The 21,792-nt window shown below is 32.4% G+C and overlaps 1 protein-coding gene across 1 annotated transcript; it reads right to left on the bottom strand.

Annotated features, from left to right (window-relative positions):
- Window positions 1–489: 489 nt before the first annotated feature.
- On the bottom strand, window positions 490–19,387 carry LOC139091829 (TBC1 domain family member 31). The gene is made up of 8 exons (XM_070642044.1): window positions 19,335–19,387; window positions 17,860–18,008; window positions 14,799–15,721; window positions 9,785–10,790; window positions 3,321–3,523; window positions 2,442–2,630; window positions 845–1,033; window positions 490–727 (listed from the first exon to the last, which is right to left on the bottom strand). Exons 1-8 carry the CDS (start codon window positions 19,385–19,387, stop codon window positions 656–658), a joined length of 2,784 nt encoding a protein of 927 aa, XP_070498145.1. The 3' UTR covers window positions 490–655.
- Window positions 19,388–21,792: the final 2,405 nt, after the last annotated feature.

The following is a 21,792-nucleotide window of genomic DNA, read 5'->3' on the forward strand; positions in this document are numbered from 1 at the left end:
AAATTAATAAAAAAATTCTGCATTCTAAGACTAAAATAACTCAAACATGTTCCTCGAACTTGCAAAATTCATTTTGAAATTCGCATAAAATTTAATATTGTTAACGACATACAAATTAGTGAGAATTTTTTTCAATTTCCAACGTATAAATACGCAAAAATTAGGCAGAGTCAATATATGTTCATGAAGATCTTTATTACTTCGTCGAAATAATATTTTTAACATTTACAGAACAAGTTAAACATTTCAAAGAAATCTTTCAAGAATTGAAATTTAAGTTAACAGACAGTAAAATTGAATTTATAAATGCATTCTGGTTTATTTTTGACATTTTTATGCTTGAAAGTTTTAAAAATATTTAAAGTTCAAATTACACCTAAAAGCTCAATTGAATCATACTTAAATTTGTTCTTTGAATTATAAAAATATCGTCAAAAGAGAATTTTTCTACTTCATTTGATACAAACGATACAGCATAAGAAGAACAACTTTTTGGAATAAAATCAAATCTTTTTCTTTATTTTTTTCACAAACTTTTCCTCAAAAAATGAAGAAGACATCCACAAATGTATTTAACATTTCAATTATTATTAAATTTTGTGTTAAACATACAAAAAGAAAGTTTATTAATTCAAAGTTGTATCAAGCCATAGCATCAGTGTTCTTTAAGGTCTGCCAACAAAAAATTAATTTCACGTTCCAGCTTTTCCACCTCCCCTTCGAGCTTCTATATAGTATAGTCCAAAAAAAAATTAATAATGATGATAAGGGATGAAAAATTGAGAATAATAAACTTTTTTAGACCATCTAACAGCAAAAAGAATGAATATCATCAGCATCATACCTTCATATTCCACTTATAATCAGCTTTGTTTCCATCTTTTCCTACCAAATTATTAAATTCATCTTGAATCTCGTAAAGTGCTCGTTCAACAACGTCAATTTCAGAATGGGACGAGTTTTGAGATGACGTGCTTGTCGTTATCGACGATTCAGTTTCAAAATTATGGTATGGCGACGTGAATGTCTCAAGCTATGATAATTATGAAAAACGAGAGAAAGAAAAGGTTGATAAGGAAAATATTTTTTCAGAATTAATAAAAATGCTGTTTTAATTGCTCTACACTCTAATAAATTAATGAATAAGAGGACTTTTAAGGAACGTCTCAAGTACGAAATCTTGATTCAAACTGTAATTAAAAGTTTTTTGTTTTGTTTATAAATCTGTTAAATAACTTCTACTTAATTAAATTACCATTATCAAACTTTACTACGTAATTGCGTCTAATTATGGGACAGATTATAGCATTATGAATATTTTAATTCCTATAATTGCGTATTATCTCATGAGAGGAGAATGGAATTTTAATCTTCCATAATTAATTCATCAGGAAGTATTTTATAGAAATCAACATAAGATTCGATTGATGCTTAATTCCTTGCCATTTTTTGTTTATTCATTTAAAGTACCTAGAAACAGTTAATGTGAATAAAGGAATTTACATCATTTGAAAGAGATTAGAGGAGATCGGAGCCTAAAACTCCTACTTTGAAACGCCTATAAAAAGTTCCCTACCAAATCACACAATGCTCAAAAAATGTGGAAGGAGAGGGGTGTATGGAGTTTTGGCATGGAGGTAAAATGATGGTTCAGCAGTGAAAAAGCAGCTGTGAGGTAGTAGTTAGAATGTCAACCTATCGATCCTAATGACCCAAGTACAATTTTAGGGAAGTTCAGTTGAAGTTGGGCACTTTCTTACAGTTCAAGTCACGTCAATTTATTTTGTATGATTCACGACACTCAAATTGTGGTTAAATTCATTACATTGATATTTCTTGAGTCTTGCAATGTAAAGAATTAGGTACGATAGGTTCTCAGACATCACAAATTATGGTTCATGATTGTGTTACAAACAGTAACGGTAAGGAAGGGAATGGGCATTTAAAAATACTATTTTTAGCGTTTCGTAGTTTTTGAACAATTCATAACTCTTAATCAATTTATGGCTTCGCGTAACTGCTGTTTCGTTATAAAACTTCTAATTTTATAAATGCCTGTAATTCTACCAAGAATATCCCATCATTACAACCTTAATTACACAATAAATAATTCAAAAATCAAAACCATATATCTGTATTGTAAATTCCTCAAAATATTATTAAGACACAGACATGCATTGCATTTTTTGTAATAATAAAGATACCTCGTAGCTTCCTCGTAACATAAGAGAAAGGAGAACTTTTTAAACAATATATTTCACTTGCCACAGAATGAAAACCTCCTTAATAATGTATTTTATTGAGTTTCTCGAACATCAAAATAAGAAAAATGTGCATGATATATATTTCTCATGCCACCCACAGATTTTCCCTTTATTCTCATATCATGATTTATGTTCTGTCTACTCTCGTCGTTGAAAATGAGAAATGAAAAATCTTACCTGACTCAATTCATCCATGAACTTCTTATGTTGTTCTTCTAATTTTACCACACTGTCTTTGTACGTTTCATCTAGAGGTACATGCTTCCTGCTGTTATCTCGTACATTAAAAGCTTTCATTTGTACTGCAATTTCTTTCAGCTTTAAATTTTCCTCTGTCATTTGCATTTCGATATCTTCTCGTATCCGCTAGTATTGAGAGAACATACAGCAATAAAAATTTATTTTTTTAGTAAATGGTTGTCGGGCGGAGATATGAAAAATGAGTAATGCTAACAGGATATATGGGTAGTCATTATGGATTATGGGGTATGGTTCATATTTAAGCAGTAATGTGCAACATTTGTTGAGTTACTGCACATTTTTATGATCCAAAATATTGAGAACTGCTGAAAGTTCCTTATGGGAAGAGTCAAAGTGGACATGCTTCGATGAGCTGGACATGGTATTAGTAAGATAAGTGGTGAAAGAGCTAGTGGACGGCCAAAAAACACTTTAAAGGAAGCTGTCGATAGAGACAGTATTGTACTTGGCAGACGGAATTGACCAGCGATATAACCAGCATTAAACGCCATCTGAAGGAGGCCATGGATCACAATTGATCTATACAGCCAGCAAAGCAACAAGTAAGTTTCATACTAAATTACTTTCCCACAGCGCAAAGGTTGACCATCACTACATTTTCCAATAGTTTTCATAAAAGATCTTTAAGACAAGTTCCACATCTTCTTACTTATCATCGATTTTACAAACACACCAGCCACATAGCATGGATGTAAAAAGCGAAATGTAAGAAGAAGATGCTGTCAGTTAAATAAATATCTTCATGTATCTGGCGTATCCATACGAGTTCATTGAATTGTAAAATAAAAAGCTCACCTGCTTTTCATATTTGTTTAGCATCAATTCTAAATCCTTCTTACTGGCATCAATTTGGTTGTGAACGAAAGTGTTTTTCATTTGAATCAGATTTTCAATTTCCTTTTCGTATGTCTTCCTGGTATTTAACAGTAAAAGTTTCCTTTGGTAAATAATTCGTTGTTCTTCTTCGTCGAGTGCTTTCTCATACTGTGACTCAATTTCTTTTGTCAAAATGCAAACAGATAAAAGAAAAAGAAGTAAATGTCATGAAAAAATAATATTTAGAGTAAAAATTGATGCTTTTCATGGTTAATGTAGAAATGATTTACTGTGTTCTATGAACCTGAAATGAAGCGCTTTTGATACTCGAATGGATTCATTCGTTTTCTCAATGGATGATATGTTTTAAAATTGTAAATAATCTAGATTACTTTTTCAATCTGCTGAGCACATACTGAGATTCATTCAATAAAGTATCCCGGGAATTAAGTCACAAGTTTTAGGATTAAGTGCTGTAATTGAAAAACAGTTCTATTGCTAACAGCACATTAAGATGTGCCTCATCAAATGAAAAATTAATTACAATTTCAACTATCTCTACTAATTAGATTCCTTGCCTATTTAAAGCTTCACACTGGATTTATAATGAATTCATAGAAATTCAATTTCGTAGCTCGTTGCTTAAAACTTTGAAATACTTTATAAACTATATTCGTATTAATGTCGAATCAAGTTGTTCAATTGGAAGAGATTCTTATGAAGAACTTCTTAAACAGAAAATTTCGATCATGATACTTAAAAGATCAAATTTCGATTTCCATTTCTATTTTTGTTGTTCGAAGCAGTAAGAAGTCAATTGAGGTAGAAAATCACGTAAAATATATTGCAAATTTGAGTATTCATATATTAAGCAGTCAGATAAGCTTATCTGTCGAAAAGAGGATTTCCCGAACAGCACTATGTGGCAAATTTTAGTTTTCAATGTAAGAATGCCCCGAAATCACCGGCCATGTGCCGTCAGAGTAACCTTATATTTTGCCGTCTATAACGCAACGGAGCGGTGCTCTGGCGATTACATTGTGCTACTCTAATTACTCTGAGCGGCAAAATGCCGTTTAAAAGAGTCGAAACAAGCCGTCGCGTTGCACTTAGGACATCTTCACGTCTTACCGTTAATACGGCTTCTTAACGATGTCCCAACAAACACATTGAGATGTTTGGGTTGATGATTAAATGCACATAATAAATCTCAAGTATCTTTTAACAAAGTCCTTGAGACTCAGTGCTCAATAACATAGATCATGCACAAATCCTAACAATTGTACCTTACAAATTCACAAAATTTTATTCCCTCCGACATGACTGTTTTAAAACTCCATAAAGGATACATTTACTAATGCAATATATCGGCTACACGGCTTCAAAATGTAGTCTGCTATGGACGCTGCCTTCTTTTCAAGTAATTAAATGTGTCCTTACGGAGCCTTCTTAAATGAGTCATATTTGAGCCATTTTCATTTGTGTCACTCGGGATAAAAATTGTGTCTTGAAATTATTGCGACTTCTCAGATACTTTCGAGCTTTTTCAAGGATATTCAAAATCTTCATCCAAAAGCATTTCATAATTCTAAAAATAACTTCCACAAACCTTGAATAAAGAAAAAATATTTACAATAAAAAACAAAAGTCATCATTTTTCTCATGTTTATGATTTTTCACGATCCCATGATTCCCATAACATCAAAACAACACATTTTCAAATCAATTCATCCGCAATATTCTTAAACCACATTCAACCCCTTTTACAACAAATTCATGCATCTGCTCATCCGAAATGAATATCCTGCTTTTAACTTGAATGATTCTGCAAATTGTTGTTTGAATTCATCCTGAATTGCTAATATTTTGCAGATTATTTCTGAATGAAGGAAAAGCTTTAAATCAATTTAATTTAATTTAGAATCATATTTCCTACACATTTAAGCTAGGCATGACGCAATAGTGCCCGAGTTACATAAATGGAGAAGGATACGCTTTAGAGTTTTTAACGAAGCTTTTACGGCACCGGTAAATCCCATTTTTTGACACTTAGTGAAAGCCGTCATAATTTGGCATTCATGTGGCTGTTGTGGAGGTTTAGCAGAGCTTTAAATGCTTCAAGGCAGACTCTCATTCATTTGTGTCGCCCGGGAAAGTCGAAAGCTCTAAAACCTATTAGAAATTAATCATTTCAGTAGCACTGTGGGAGACAAAATTCTTCTTTAGTGCCACTTGATTACACTCCAACAATTCATAAATAAATATAAGCATTTTTTTGGGGAGGAAGAGATGAACACACAATTGTCAAACAATTTTTTATTCAGTGATGAATGATTTCTTCTTATTTCCTCTTATTTTATTATTTATTTATACTGCTTCTCCGCTTCCTTTAAATGATTTTATACAAAAGAAAAAGAAAAGAATTTTCGTCATAAAAATTGTTTATATAAAGCTTCGATTCAGGATGTGCAGATGAGAGGAGGAAGAAGAAAAAGAAAAATTGTTTATATATGTGGCGAATAAATTTCTTTTGCCATGAATGTATCGAGTTTTGTATTGAAAAGAAAGAAAAAGAAGGCAGAACGAAGGAACAAAAAAAACTGTAATTCATGATTTATAGCACAATTGTTTTCACTTCTGTTACTGATTCTGTTCTCTCTTTTTATGTGTGTAAAAAAAATTTCCTTTTTCTTTCAAATCATCGTCAATTAGACTTTCCACCCACTTAGTTCCTCTTCTCAACCAACAAATTGCTTTCGATATTTTCAGCCTGATCTCTTATCCATTGTGAGCCTAAAATTTTATTTCTACTCTTTTCCATCCAATGCGTCATGTGTGCGTAAAGTAACAAAAGGCAACAGCAATACCCAAACAACTATCCTTAACTATGTGAAAAAATATTTCATTCAATTCTCTTTCGTGCATTTACTTTCGTTTTATGCTGTACTCATGTTTGAGTTACATGAACGATATATTATGATACAGTATATGAATCATGGGAATGGGTGGTTTTGGAATAAAAGGCAGTGAAATAATTGATGATTGTCATAAATCAAATAATATAAGAATAATATGAGCATATATCCATATACAATATAGGGGGTTTATGAGAAAGCACAAAACCAGTAAGATGGCAAAGTATGTCTTGGTGCTTTAATACTTGATATAAATCTTATGCTAGTTGAACTTTTGTCTTTTCGAGTAGGAAGGAAATAAGTCTTCAATATGTCGGTTATTTGATTGTCTTAATAACATTCTATTGTAATAGATATAAGCACATGGAAATAACAACATTATCTACAGTCTCTTATCATTGATGAATGAGCAGCCATGGCACGCTCCTTCTTCTTCTTCTCATCCTTTTCTCATCATATTGAATGATTAACAAATTTATATGAGAAATTTGATTCTCATAAAGCCTTATGAATGGTTTATGAGGTTGTTAAGGTATTGCGTAGCGATAAGTCGTTGATTGAAATGGTACTTAACTTAATTATCTAATTAGTAGAGCTCAAGGTCGACTCGAATTTCATATGGAGTTGAGTCTAGTTGATTTCTATTTCTGCTATTCATTTATCAATATTGTCTGCTAATTGAATTATGTACGTTGGATATATTGACTTACAGATATAAATAGCATCAAAAAATAGATTCAACTTCTACTACAACTAGGCTCAACTAGCTATGGGATTCTAAGGATGTTCTAAGGTACAATGCACCGAACCTCATTTTTCGTAGTAAGAATGGGTCAAAATCAATCGTCACGGTACCGTTAAGGCAACTTCGTGCCCTACTATTAATACAGCGACGAAGTGGTATCCTTGCGAATGCATGTGTTGCTCGGGTCATCAATTTTACAATGATGATTTAAGTTTGTCGTCTAAAACTTGTATTCATAGTCAATTACTTTAAGCTTTAAACATAAATCTCCAAAAATAATTCTATAAGTCAAGGAACTCAAAAGCTATATTACCAAGTATATAATCACAAATAAGTCGAGAATTATTATTCATTAATCAAAACTTTAAATGACATCATGAAAATATAATCCTTTACACCTGTCATCTACTCTCCAATGACATCAGTTATGTAAATTTTTGGATGAATGGAAAAATTCTCAAATGATAGAGATGAATAATGCTGATTTCATGTCTTCATCACAGGAATGAAAGAAAAAAAAGTGTTTTCGTTCATCTATTTTTAGGAGAAACTTTTGCTGAATTTTAATTAGAAAGCTCAGCATTAATCCTTCTCAGAAAAAAATATATAATATTGCTACAATATTTTCATGTCAATCAAGAACATTTTAATCAGTGAATGTTATAAGATGATGAGAAAAAGCAATAAATCATATGTGTTCATTGATAGATATTGAAAGAATTACATTCGTGCTGGAATGATGAAAATCAGATAGGCATTGAAGATGGATGAATTGAGCGTCTTTTCATCAATTTGTTGTAATTGAGAAGGATTAGAGTTTAAAAAGAAGACAAATAGAGGAATAAGTTTAGAATTTTTACAGGGTGATGGAGTAGCAGCATCTGGGGTATTAAAATTGTTGTTTTGTAGTATTTTGGATTCAAGGATAACAAGCTAAATAACAGGGACCGATTTCTTAAGTGGTGGTATTGTACGATATGGTTTAGATATACAATGGACAAAAATACCTATTAAATAGTCATTAACTGAACAATAACTTGACTTCAACAGGTTATAACGTATTTTTGTCCACTTGGAACTGATACGGTACAATAAAATACCTGGTATGGAATAGTGGTATACAGTACCATATTACCACTATACCGTACCACCGGTGCACCATTAGTATACCACTGGTGTATCATTGATACGGTACAAGGACACCACGTTGTCATACCAAATGTATGATTGTATCGTACTAGTGGTGTACATATAACAAACCTTACTGTTCCGCATCACCATCGGAGACATCGGCCTTAGATCAATCAGCTAGTTCAGAAGTATAATCATATGTGGCCGAGAAGTCAAGCAATTGACCAGAAATATGAAGCCTTTTGTGAAGATATACATAAATTGATTCATATTTTAAAGAACATTATCTCAATCATTGTATTGATCCTGTTGATTTAACGAGGATTCTATACAATGCACACAAAATTCCAAAACTAAAATTCATAATCAATGCGGACGTCCAATTTAATTCAAAAAATCCGCAGATATTTTTTTATCAAATTAAAATCAATGTTTGTGGCATTTATTTGACAAATAGAATATTTCTAAACAATTTTCACAGCAAATATCAAATTTAATTTGTTATGTATTCCTGATAACATTGTGCTCGGTTTTTTGGTTTTAACAATCTAGATCATATCCACTCCATTTGATTTAACAAAAATTTTAAAATTTATTCAAACTGTTGACGATTGATTTTCATTTTCAATGCTGATTCACACTTTTGAATGAAAATTTGAGGATGTGTGTAGGAAGATAAATCAAAATTAGAAAACAGTCAAATCGATTAACGGGAATTAGAGTGGAAATATCAGTTAAATACAGCTTTTGAAAGCAATCGGCAAATAAATTATTGACATAGAGAGACGAAATCATACAAGAGCAACTTCACCGGAAATTTTCAATTGCTTTCGCTTATGCTTTCTTTGTGTGTATAAACTGAATAATTTGATTGATGTCATTGAATCCTATTTGTGCATATGTCAAGATAATCAGATTAGAATTCTCGGGAATTCTTGACAATTTAGATTGCGGATCTAGAAAGGATGATTCAGTTGTTGCTCTAGTAGTTTCGAGCTATGACTCAAGTGCACAATACTATATTTATGATTATTTAACGGCAATTTGAAAATTTAAACGAAATCAGCCATCAGAGCACCTACTAGTCTTGCCGTCTACGCAGCGACATAGCGTTGCTTTAGCGACTGCTTTATGGTGCTTAGTTTGATGTCTCGTTCTAGTATTTTTAACATCCACACAAATGTGCTATTTGCCAAAAGAAACTTAGAATCCATTTTCAGGCATTTTGCTCAGTATCCTTTGCACAGTGCTGGAGTGTCTGAAGAGAGTGGAATGTACCCCACTCAAGCCATATATAAGCGAACCTGTCAGTGCTAGAGTAAAGCATCTGTGGCCAAGTTACTAGTTAAAAGACCGGCAAATCTGTATATCTCTTTTGTGAGGACGTGGTTCCGATTTCCACCATGAAACGATCTCTTAATTATTTTATAGAGTGCTGTTGATATGACAAGGATTCAAAAATGTTCATGACATTACAAGCACTCCCCCTTAATCAACAGTTTTAAATTGACCCCCTTGCACATTCCAATTATAAGACCATTCCAATTATAACAGCATACCAAACAAATAGTAAATGTAACTAAGACAACATGCTGTACACAGAACACATCCCCAAAAACAAGCTATCAGAATAAAAGCAAAAAAAGACCTACCTTTCATTCTCTTTTGATATTCCTCATCAATCAAAAAGCTTTCCAAACGTGCATCAATTGATTTCTCAAATTTATCCATCTCGGCTAGCTTACAATCAAGAATTTTTTGCTCTTCTCGTAGAGTATTTAGCTGTGTCATGTCAACGTTAATTAAATTTTTTTGGTAACGCTCAAATTTCTGGTATGTGCCATGAGATAGCGGACTAAATGATGTCATATATTGCTTCGGATGAATGCTCAATGGACATTTTCTCATGAATGTATAGGATTTTTTCATGAGTTTCTTAAAATTTATACAGTTTTGTTCATGAAATATAGTCACGATGTTATCCATGTCCTTCAATTTCATTATTATCGATCGATGTATGGAGTTATAGGCGACAATTATAAAAATGAGGAAATACGGTTCATTTGATATAATATGATCCCATAATTGTGGCCATGTTTGTTCATCTAAAACCTCAGAGAAAGCACTCTGCATTAATGGTAATGCGTAATGTTCACTTGTTATGTCCTTTGATTTGTAAAATTCATATAATTTATGATCCATTTCCATTAGAACATTCTCGATAAGATTCAGATAATTGTATGGCATTTGCAGGGGTAGAAATTCAAACCACAATTGACAGTGGTTAAGCATAAGTGTTGCAATAAGTTCAAAACAAAACAGCATGTCTCCCTTACTCAATTTAACGAATGGAAATATGAACTTTGGCAGATATGCTACATTCTCAAATACTTTTGACCAATGAAATAAACACGACATAATATGCTTCAAATTATTCAGTGTCTTCTGGTCATTTAACGACGATGGTCGTTTATCGTAATTTGACATACATACTCGTACACTCGGATACAAGTCTTTCTTCAATAAAATGGCAAATGAGTCACAATTTTCAGGCAATTTAAGAAGTGTCTTCCACATGATTGGACGATACTTCTCTGGATATTCACCAAACTCTTTCAGTATTCGAAGTAGACGAGCTTTTGGCATTGCTTTTTTCATCTAAACCGAAAAGAAAATGAAAGAATAGAAATGAAATAAAATTAATGGATATATCTCATTGAATTGGAAATTTCAAATGTATAAAAAAAGAGAGAAGAAAGCACAAAAATTTTCAATATAATTCAGCAGAAGAGCAATGGATAAAAATGCAAAAGTATGTATTGAGAATCATGGCTACTGATTCGTTACTAATGATGGCGCATTTACGATTGTAGAAAATTAATTTAATTAATATTATAGGTTGCCTTCCTTTTTAATTTCAAGTTGACTTTCTGTATAATTTTGTGCGTAAATTAGCACACGAAAATGTCCCGAACGACCCAAATGTAGATGGCTCGGATATTTTCCAAACGCATAACTGAAATTTCCTTAATTTGGCATCCATATGGCCTCAAAAAATATGGCTGACACATAGCTGCCATGGCAGAACCAATTGTGTCTCTCGGGTGTAATTCTCAAACATATTTTCAGTATTTCCATTCCAACTTTTATTCTCTATGGATGAAAATTAATTTTTAAAAACGAAAGCACGTGCTTCAAACTTTTCCAAAGATTTTTTTAATTCAGAATTGGCATTGCCTAGTCATTAGATACGAAAATACGATCGAGTAATTAAAAGACTCGAAAAAAAGGGTTTCTAGTAAATTTCAATTTCAACAAATATTCCTAATTACGATTTTACAAATTATCGTCATGAAGATGACATTTGAAATTTTTGCAAAAAAAATAAGAACTGCTGTTGGCATTTAGAGTTAATTAATTAATTTAATTATTAACAATTCTTTGTATTTTCGTAATGAATTTTTGTAGAATTTCTTGAAATTGAATGAAATTTTAGATTGAAATCATGAGGAACTTGAATCTTGTTAGGTAACAACCTTGTTGTGAAAGCAATGAAATCGACATCCATACTGAAGTGGAAAAATTGACTTAATGTCCAGTAAATAATGGAGAACATTATCGTATTTTCTCTAGTTCTACAACTTTACCCAGTCTATTCTAACTTTAATGTCAGGAACCATCGTTCATAAAATTGTCATTAGTCCATTGTAGGTCTAGTTATTAACTGGATACGTGGTTTTCCACTCGGAATAAAAATCAGAGTCTATTTTTCGTTATTTTCTGGGTGCCTGAAAATCATGACGAGCATGCTCATGAGTAAACTCACAATTTTGATTCAGCATACTCATGAGCACGCTCGTTAGTTGAGTATGCTGATAGTCTGATAAGGCTGAAATTACATTTTTTTGATCCCGAAAGCGAGAAAACATAAAAATATCCTTGAAATGTCACTGTTTGAACTCATAAAATTACAAAACATTTCTCTAGAATTTATCAAACAAAAAATTGAAATTTCAATTCAATTTCCCTCTAGCAGCTTTCAAACAAACTCTATAAACTTTAATGTCTTTTCAAGTTCTTCACAAATACCTTTTGCCTATTGGGGCATTCTTTATATTTGCAATTTTCACTATATTTTGTTATTTACAAATATTTCACAACTTTCACAAATAGATACTTAGTAACTGTTCTTAATGTCATTTTATAAAGGAAGTTTCCCTCAACTCAAGGGTTACTCAACTTTAAAGAAAGTTCAGTAAATTTATTTTTTAATTATTTTAGGATATAGGTGCACAACTAAGAAATTATAAAGAAAAAAGGTTTATGAGAAAACTTTCTTATTAAGGGTCAAATTGAAATCACGACGCATTCAATGAACTGAGACTGAATTTTGCACGTTATAATCTTAAAAATAAAGTTCAGGGACATCAAAATCACCAACATTAAATTAATGAGAAAAATATTAAAGTAATTGGATTGCAAAAGCTTACGACGTAAAATTACTCGGTTGTATGATGACTTAGCGTTGCTTCGCATTTTATCATGCGTGGGTGCTCAAATTTTTCATAATTTATTTACTACGCATTAAGTGCGGTTTCAAAGAATTTAATTCACTTGACTGCGATTCTGACAATATTTTAACTTTTTGGTGGATTTATGTTGATGTTAATTTACAATGAATGAGTTTACTTGACTAACTTTAATAATATACGGAAATGAGGAAGTAATAAAATAAAGGTTGACAACCTGGTTGACGGGAGAAATTTAATTTTGTATGTTTAAAGTAATTAGAAGAGGTAGTTGTGATAAAACTTTAGAAAATTAAAGGAAATGTATCTATTTTTGCCATAAATCATTCAAGTCGTTAAGTGATTTGATGGTGGAATAGGAAAGGTTCTTGGCTCTAAGATTTGGTATGACAACTCAAAGGTCGTGGGTTAGAATCTCAGACATAATCATTAATGTACAAGATCGAGTCTACACCAGAGCTTTGAGCAACATTTGAGTAAGGAACTAGTCAGAAACGTGTATTCTAGCTAGGGACAAAGGAACGAAAGCTACCTGATTGCCTAATGATTGGCAATATTAATAAAATGGACCTGACGCAGGAGATCGACATGAAAACCTGAATTTATTAGAAACTATTGATTAATCACTGTGCATTAAAAATTCAATTGCATCAAAATCCATTAATAAATCTAGAAAACCTCTATGGTAAGATAAATATCATTTCTATTAAACCCTTTGGATACGCCCCTTAAAAGAAATAAAGAAACATATTTTCTATCAAATGGATCACGATAAAAATATTTCCGCACAAGTACTCCCGTACAATTATTAATAGCTTTGTAAGGTTCGCATTCCACAGTTCTAGTAACATAATGAAACTTTCTCTTTTTTCCGTACGTGACAGGAATGTTGATTATCATTGTAATTAAAATAAATAATGAGTCCTTGATTCAGTCAGCAAACAGAAGAAAAAAACCCAGCGAGACAAATTGATGATACACTTTTCCCATTAATTTAGTGACACAGAAAAAGATGCTCGATAAAGTACGAAAAAAGGAGAGGAAAAAAAATCTCACAGAAAAATAAATGAATGAATGGAACTATATAATTTAATTAAAACTTTTTTTAATTTCTTTTCTTTTCTCACAAATCGTTTGTTGATTAAAGAAAAATTTTATCAATTTTTTTACTCTCCGATCCTTTTCTTAACCCTCCTGATGGCAATCAACTGGATGATGAAGATTTTTATATGGTGTAGCTATACATAGGAGTTGTTTACCTGTTTTGTTTGTGATTTAGTGGGTAAAGAATATCTTCTTTGTGTATTTTATTTTGTGGATGGAGGCTAACACTTATAAGAATCTTTAGCTGTTCAGGTCATTGAGATCCAGAGCTACACTAGTGCGATTCGCGGTTGATAATTCTTTAACTAGTCGAGGTGCGCGAGACCCTGGATTCATACCTAACCCTATAGTTTATAGTGGGATCAGCACCACTCTTTTGTCGAGATTACTAAAAAGGAATGTGGGTCAAGTGGGTCGAAGTGGGTCGGTGACGGAATGGTTTACTACTTCGGAATTTTTACATTCCTTATTTTAGTACATTACATAATTATTGCAACACCGATCTAGCGATCATGAGTTCGAGACTTGGCATGGGAAATTTTTCACGTGTCTTTCATGAGTCGTGATTCCACTTCATTTGATTCGATAAAGGACAAGTGAAGAATTATTCTCATACCGAAACCCATGATCACTTGGTTGATATTGCAATAATTAAGTACTAAAGTAGGTACTAAATTATCAAACAATTCCGCCAAAAAGTAACTTCGACGTAATCTCTAAATGCTCATAAACAATGGAAATAATGACCGAAGCCTTGATTTCAACCATTTTGGATAAAAGAACATAAAATTACATAAATATGGGTACCAAACGGATTAACTAACCCTTTATAAAGCGCTAAATTTTTGTTTATATAAAGGATACTAAAGATTTCAAGATTTGCCATTGTGGAAGGGATAATAATAAAATATCAAAAAAAAAAACAATATCTTACGTCCCATAACAACTAAACGACCCCCATTAGTGAAAAGTTAGTAAACAAAGTTAAAAGAAAAAAAGGATCATGAAGAAGTTAGTGTACAAATTTATTTACCTTCATTTGAATATCCACGAGTCCCTCACGGTTACTTTTCTGCTCGTCGTTAAATGCATTGTGATTAACTTTTGTATCGGTCACGATCCTTTTACTGAGAGCACTTAGATGATTTTCTAAATTGTAAACGAGCAAGTCCCCAGAATGATGCAAGTTTATCAGTAATTTGCCATTTGTTGAGAGAACAAAACTGACTACATTATGCATATCAATTAGCATTCTTGAATTCAGGTCATTCAAGCTTGTCAACATCATTTGATCGTCATTTGATGTTAGAGTCAACAAAACATTAGATGAATTGTAATTATTGCTGTTGATATTACTTCCATTCCAATACGATATGAACTGACATTGTTTTATGTGAAAATCAGGATAAGCAAAGATTCGTCTTACATCCCATAACATTGCCGAACATAACATTATACTATTGTCCGAAAATGTCACAGAAAAAGCATTCCCATTCGAGTGAAATGAAACATCCGTGATGATTCCGTTTTGATAATCTTGTATAACTGACTTTATTATCTTGTCGTCATCATCTGTCGTTGTAGATTCATCACAAACGTAATTCAACATTTCAATTTTGTTATTAGACTTTCGTAAAAACTTTTCTCTTGCTTTTAATGGCTCATAATGTCGAATGAGTTTGAGCGCATTTCCTTCACAAATGATGGATAGAATACAAATGGTATCAGTATGTAAGATAACAAGTAGTTTGTCATCATTTGGCATCCATTTGATGAATTTTATCCTCAAATCATTACGAAATGAAAATTCTGACTTTTTCGTAAACTTGTCACACTCATAAATCTTAATTTGATTAGTCGTTGACGCCACAAATGCTTTTGCACTGTTCAATGAGCACAAAAGTTGATTTATTTCATGTGAAAATGCTCTAATGCATCGCAATATCCTTCCACTATCTTTAGAATTTTATTTTATATACATTGTGATGATGAAAATACCCAAAAAGAAAGGAGAAAAAAAGTTAGCGAATAAAAATGAAGAGATGGAAGCAGATTTTGGTATACGATACGACACAATAAAATACCACATGCAGGAATGAATAAAGATAATGTAATGTGAGGATGGAGAAAAAAAAAAGCTACTGATTTTATTACAGATGGTCTAAGCGCTTTACTATTTGATTGATTTTTATTTCCAGTCAAGTCTGTCGAAAATATTTGTGTGATCATCGTGTGGATTCTCAATGGGATTCTTACATCTCATAAAGTTATGTGAGGTTTATCTTATTGTGTATTGTCGTTTATACCTATTTATTTTGAGATGAAGGCAGTTTGATGAGAAACTTAGCTCCTATCGAACAGTTCAACTTTATGACTCCGAGCAACATGAATGAAGATGGCTTCGTCACGGAACTACCAAATTGACGTCAATAGAAGCCATATGAACACCAAATTTAGTGTCCTTAAACTTTCGTGGCAGAAATTTCACCATTTGTTTCACTTGGGACCTAACCCTGCTTTTTTTAGGAAAGTTGATCCTGCTGACGTAATTGAAAATGAAGACCAACCTCCAAATGAATCAGAGGAAAAGACTTTGCTAAGACGTAATCGGGGACTTTTAGAACACACAAAAGCCTATCCGAGGACTTATCGAAGTCATTTTCATTTTTCTAGCTCAAGAGCTTCAATTTAAGGCTAGTGAGCTTTCGAAAAGTGTCAAAAGATGGTGGATTTAAGACTTAATTGAATTTTGTAGCCAGTTGTTATAATTTGTAACAAGAATAGAAGTTGACCATGATACATGACCATTTTAAAGCTTACTATTTTAAAGCTTACAAATTCGAATTCATCTGTCCCGAATAGCACAAGTTAATTAATCGATCATAAATCCAGCACCGAGTCAGCATGACTCTGGCATGATGCCGTATTTAAATCAAATTCAGCACTAAATCATAGTCATGCCAATGCTTGATTCCGTGGTGTATTTTTCCAAATAAATTACTATCTTAAGCAGTAAACCTTAATTTGTGGCCACCACGACGCCTATCGATTACATTATACTTGGATTCAAGTGAAGAATTTGTAACTTTAATTCAAAAAGTCGTGGAAACATTGCAAATTCCTAAAAATCACTCTTAAAATCCAAAATACCAACATTAATCTCGTTGAATGACCTTAATTCGTTATAATCTCTGGCGGATTTTAAAAAGGTATGCATTCTCTTGTTTCTGTACCATAATATTAATGTAGCAAATCCCTAATTCAGAATATTCCTATCAAAACAGCTTCGCAAGATTTATGTCCACACAAAAATTTCTAAATATTTGAAAATTCCCTAAATATTTTTGACGTTTTAAAAGCGTAAACAACTGTGTTGTCATAAGGTTTTGCATTACTCTAACTCAGTTAAAATTATGTTCTATAAAGTGATTACGAAAACATATAATTTCAAATGAAATCAGATTGTAGCAGAAGTGGTGAATGAAAAAAGAGCGAGCTGAGTGCATAGATGTGAAAATTCATGACTGTTCACTGAAAATTTTCATTGTAAAAGCTATTCCTGTCATCAAAAAAATTTTCCATCCATTCCTATTCACTCGTGCATGTTTTTGTAAGCAAGTAAGTCAGTAAGTACGGTAAGGATAATAAATAAAATTTTGCGACAGATTTTCTTCATGAATTTGTGTAAGTGATATTAATTTCGTTCTATGTAAGGCAGTGGTGCTCAACCTTTTATTATTCGAGGCACACCTTGGTGCTAAGCATTGATCAAAACTGCGGCACGGCATATCACATGCACATCATGTCATTTCTAATCATTTTTGACGGCATACAGGTGTGCCGCGTCACATAGGTTACCCACCCCTGATGTAAGAATCAGTGATAAAGTGAGTAAAAATGTATATTATAAAGTCATTATGAATAGCGAAACAGTTAACTGACAATAAATTCCCTTACGACATTTCAGGATCCTCCTCTCAATTCACCATCAATCTACTTCCATCCGTAAGGTAATAAATTTCATCTCCTCACTCCATGCATGCTTCATTCCATAAACCCCCAACCAATACAATGTTATCATAAATTTTACTCACTAATTTCAATTTCATAAATAAATCCTGATTTATTTCCAATAAGGAGATTATTGTGAGGCACAAATTTTATTACTGTAATATTGTCAATTGAAATTCCCGTCAATTGCCAAAAGCATTTCTCACTGAGGTTAAATATGAAGACATTTCCGCTGAAAGAAGAAAAGATGATAAATAAATTTTGTCATGGGTAAAGCATTGGTTGCGACGGCTTTCAACGCTTCTAAGACGATTACAATGGAAATATCTAGACTTCTGTCTGGTTCCTTGTGGCTGAAATTATGCTTATTTTTGAGGATCTGTGTAAAGTTGTCTTCACTTTATATGCTGTGGTAATTTATCTTTGGCTTCCTTGTCGCATAATGTGAACAGACAACATGTATGGCAGGAGCGCAGCCTGAAGTTTTTCAATTTCTAAGGCAGTTTTCTGAGCAGCACAATATGGCGAACCGTATAAATGGATCGTAATCAACCATCACGGTGCCTTACGAGCAGCTTTGAGTCTTGAACTTAACTGACTCAAAATTGAAAACTGACTTCAGAAATCTTTAGTACAAAGTCTATCTAGGCACTAGAACTACGTATAAAATAGTGCCCTATGATCCAAAAATACAATAGCAACTGAACGATACTCAATTGCCATTTCCAAATTTCGTCTACATGGATGCATTTAAATACTATAAAAAGTGCGCTTTACAGATAATGTCCTTCAAAAATACTTCCAAATTTACATACTCATTTCTAACATTCTAAAGCAATCTATTTTCACTAAAGCATAATGAAGCGTTGATTCCGTTAACAGAGCATCTTCAAGTCTTTAAGTCTCCCAAATGACAAAGTGGATGTTTTCATTTTTTGAGGACATTAATGTGTTTGTCAAGAAATATAGACATTAATAACTTTCAGAACTTATGTTTACATTAGTCATGGCTAATTGAAACATACTAAGCAATCATTGATCATGATGCTAATGGATGAAGTCCTAGTCTAGTTCAGTGGTGGACAAACTGTGTTCGCGACACACCAGTGTACCGGCAAAAATGATAAGAAATTCCCTGAACAGTATGTCATGTACGGTTTTGGTTGAGGCTTATTATCATGTTAGACCGTAATAAATTAAAGGTTGCACACCACTGGTCTAGTTCCTCAAACAAGCAATTAGCTGGAAGATTAACAAACACTTTGCATGTATACTTAATAACTCATTTAACTTCCTAGACTACATGGATTTTCCGAAGGAAATCTTAATTTCAAATGTCAATGACTTACCCTGCGTCTACTGCGGCTATAATTTCATTACTGCTGCACACATCACATAAAATAAATTTAATTTTTACCGTCTCATTTTCTCTCTCGACTGTATGATGAATTTTAAGGAATAGACTGAAAATTAAGAGATTATCTTTCCTTGTTAAGTATTCATTTCACATGATCGTCTCACGTAGCAAACATATTGAAATTTTATTAGTTCAACCTACCCATTTTGCTCGTATTTTACTCTCAGATTATGCTTAACAATTCCAAGTATCATTTTCTCAATTTTCCAATTTTCCAATTTAATCAAATTTTATTGTACGAAATTTGATAAATCTTAATTCACTTAAAATTTTACAGAGTATATTTCAATTAAATAACAAGTTTATTTGTCCCCGGCATGAACCAAAACAAATCGTTGTCATGGTAATGTTCATAAACAGATGCCACTGGCACTAACATTTTTATTTATATCTCCATCTCTCTTTGTTGATTTTCTTCTCTCTTTCTATGTTTTTAGAACAATTTTTCTTTAATATGATAGCTTAATAATGCAATTTGGTCGGTTGGTTGTTAGGCTGAGGGTAAGAACTTCTTAATAGCTTCTAACTACTTATGGTTGTGCTCAGATAAATTTTATTATTTGTTCAATTTCCTCGAGTTATTGTGTTGTCAGACATTTTAAGCATAGCCTAAATATGAAACATAATTAGTAACAGACAATGACCATACTCACATAATTGAGCGTGCTAATGAATGTGATTGAGTATGCATCATTTTGTAGGAATACTCATTAGTCATAAGCATGTTTCTTATCGGTTCTGTAATGGTCTTTGTATTTCAATATCGGGAAAATGTAATTGATCACATAACCAATGCATAATTCTATGATTTTAGGACTCAATAGTATAGGATGCGTTGGCCTAAAAAGCCGCAATCCTTAACTACAATCTAAAAAAAAAACAATAGAAAGAACTGGACGGCATCCACCAGCATCAGGCAACTCATGTGGGAGGTCATGGATCACAATTGATCTGTACGAACGGCGAAGTAAGAAAGAAAGTAATTCATAAAACAAATATTTGTAAAATACAGCAAATATTGAATTCAAATTCTACTAAAGGCAAATTAATTCCAATTTACTAATTAATCAAATACTGATCACTATAAAGTAAATCACTTAAAGCGCTTAAATCACTCAATTGAACACGAATACTTTTACATTTTCTTCAAGTTCACGCTTTAATTTCTTTAACAGTTTAAGTACATTTATAGCATAACTTTAGCATATTATTCTTTCAAGGAATCGATATTAGTCTAAATGTGTGTAGGCTTACAAGTAATTATGGAAAATATTAATTCGATATGTAATGTTCTTAGAGCTTGTAGGTGTATGTAGAAACAACAACATGAATGACTTTAGTGTCGCCGTTTAAAGAGAAAATACCATGTTGCCGTGTCCTAAGAGTCAAAGAATATGCTTTAAAGTCCCGTAGTGATATTGCTATACCACTTTGTTACCTTCTTACCTACTACGCTGGTCGTACAGATCAATTGTGATCCATGACCTCCCACAGGTGTCGCCTGAAGCTGGCTCTATCGCTGACTTCCACTTTGCCTGTTAAGGTGTGTCCTAATAACTATGCTTTGCCACTAAGGATTGTCATTTCAAAATTGAATGGAAGTATGTTTTGAATAATTTGCCAATGCAGGTTATTCGTTTATCAAACCAAAACAAGCATTTTGAATGATTTATCTCAAAAAGTAATACTGTTGCGCCAAAAAATTACATTTCATCAAAATATAAGCACTGACATAAAACCAAATTATTGAGTTAGCCTTTTTAGAAATTTAAAGCATGAATAACCACAGTACAGTATGGTGTCATTCACTAATAATGTTCATCATTTGGAGCCAATTTGGACTGTGAGATTTTATTACAGTTTACAAAAAAGCCAACATTTTTTATGGACGTCATACATAAATGAACGATCCAATTGATGCACCGCAAATAATATGGAGAGCTCCAAAAATTTAATGGCGCAAACCCCAAATGAAATTTTGAACATGAACAAGAGAAATTTTCTAATGTAACATAAAAACGCATGAAAAAGCAGACCGAGAATTGTAATAAAATTGCACCACAAAAATGTATATTTTTTTGTATTTTTAGGTATGAAAAAAGAATTGCGAAATAAATAGAATTTTAAATTTACCATGCTTTAGTACTCTTTATTTCTTTATATCTTTATATTTCAAATTCAATTTCGGTACGATATAGGATGTTGAGACCATTGTCAAGTTATTTATTTTTTCATACGTATTGTTGAATTTTTGGACGATTTTTGTAGTGGAGATTGAAATTTAAATGCTAAAATCCGGAATTGAATCTAGAAGGACTACGCACCAAAGCTCGAATTCTACTCGAATTTTATATGAAGACGAATCGACTTTTCCATACAAAATCCAAGTCGACTTCGAACTCTGCTATGAACAAAAAGAAAGTGATTGCTGCCTATTTCTATCTTCACTCTAAAACAGGACATCAGATAGACCTGCCATGTCCAAACTTTTTTTTTGCAACACCTTGATGGTAAGCAGTACTGTAGACAGCATCGAAATAGACAAACCGCATTCTTAAAGCTCTTTAAAGTATCTCACAAACATTTAAATATCAAGTAT

This window comes from Chironomus tepperi, unplaced genomic scaffold (assembly GCF_022539635.2).
Source record: "Chironomus tepperi strain 1889 unplaced genomic scaffold, CSIRO-AGI_Ctep_v1 contig_16, whole genome shotgun sequence".
Taxonomy (NCBI): domain Eukaryota; kingdom Metazoa; phylum Arthropoda; class Insecta; order Diptera; family Chironomidae; genus Chironomus; species Chironomus tepperi.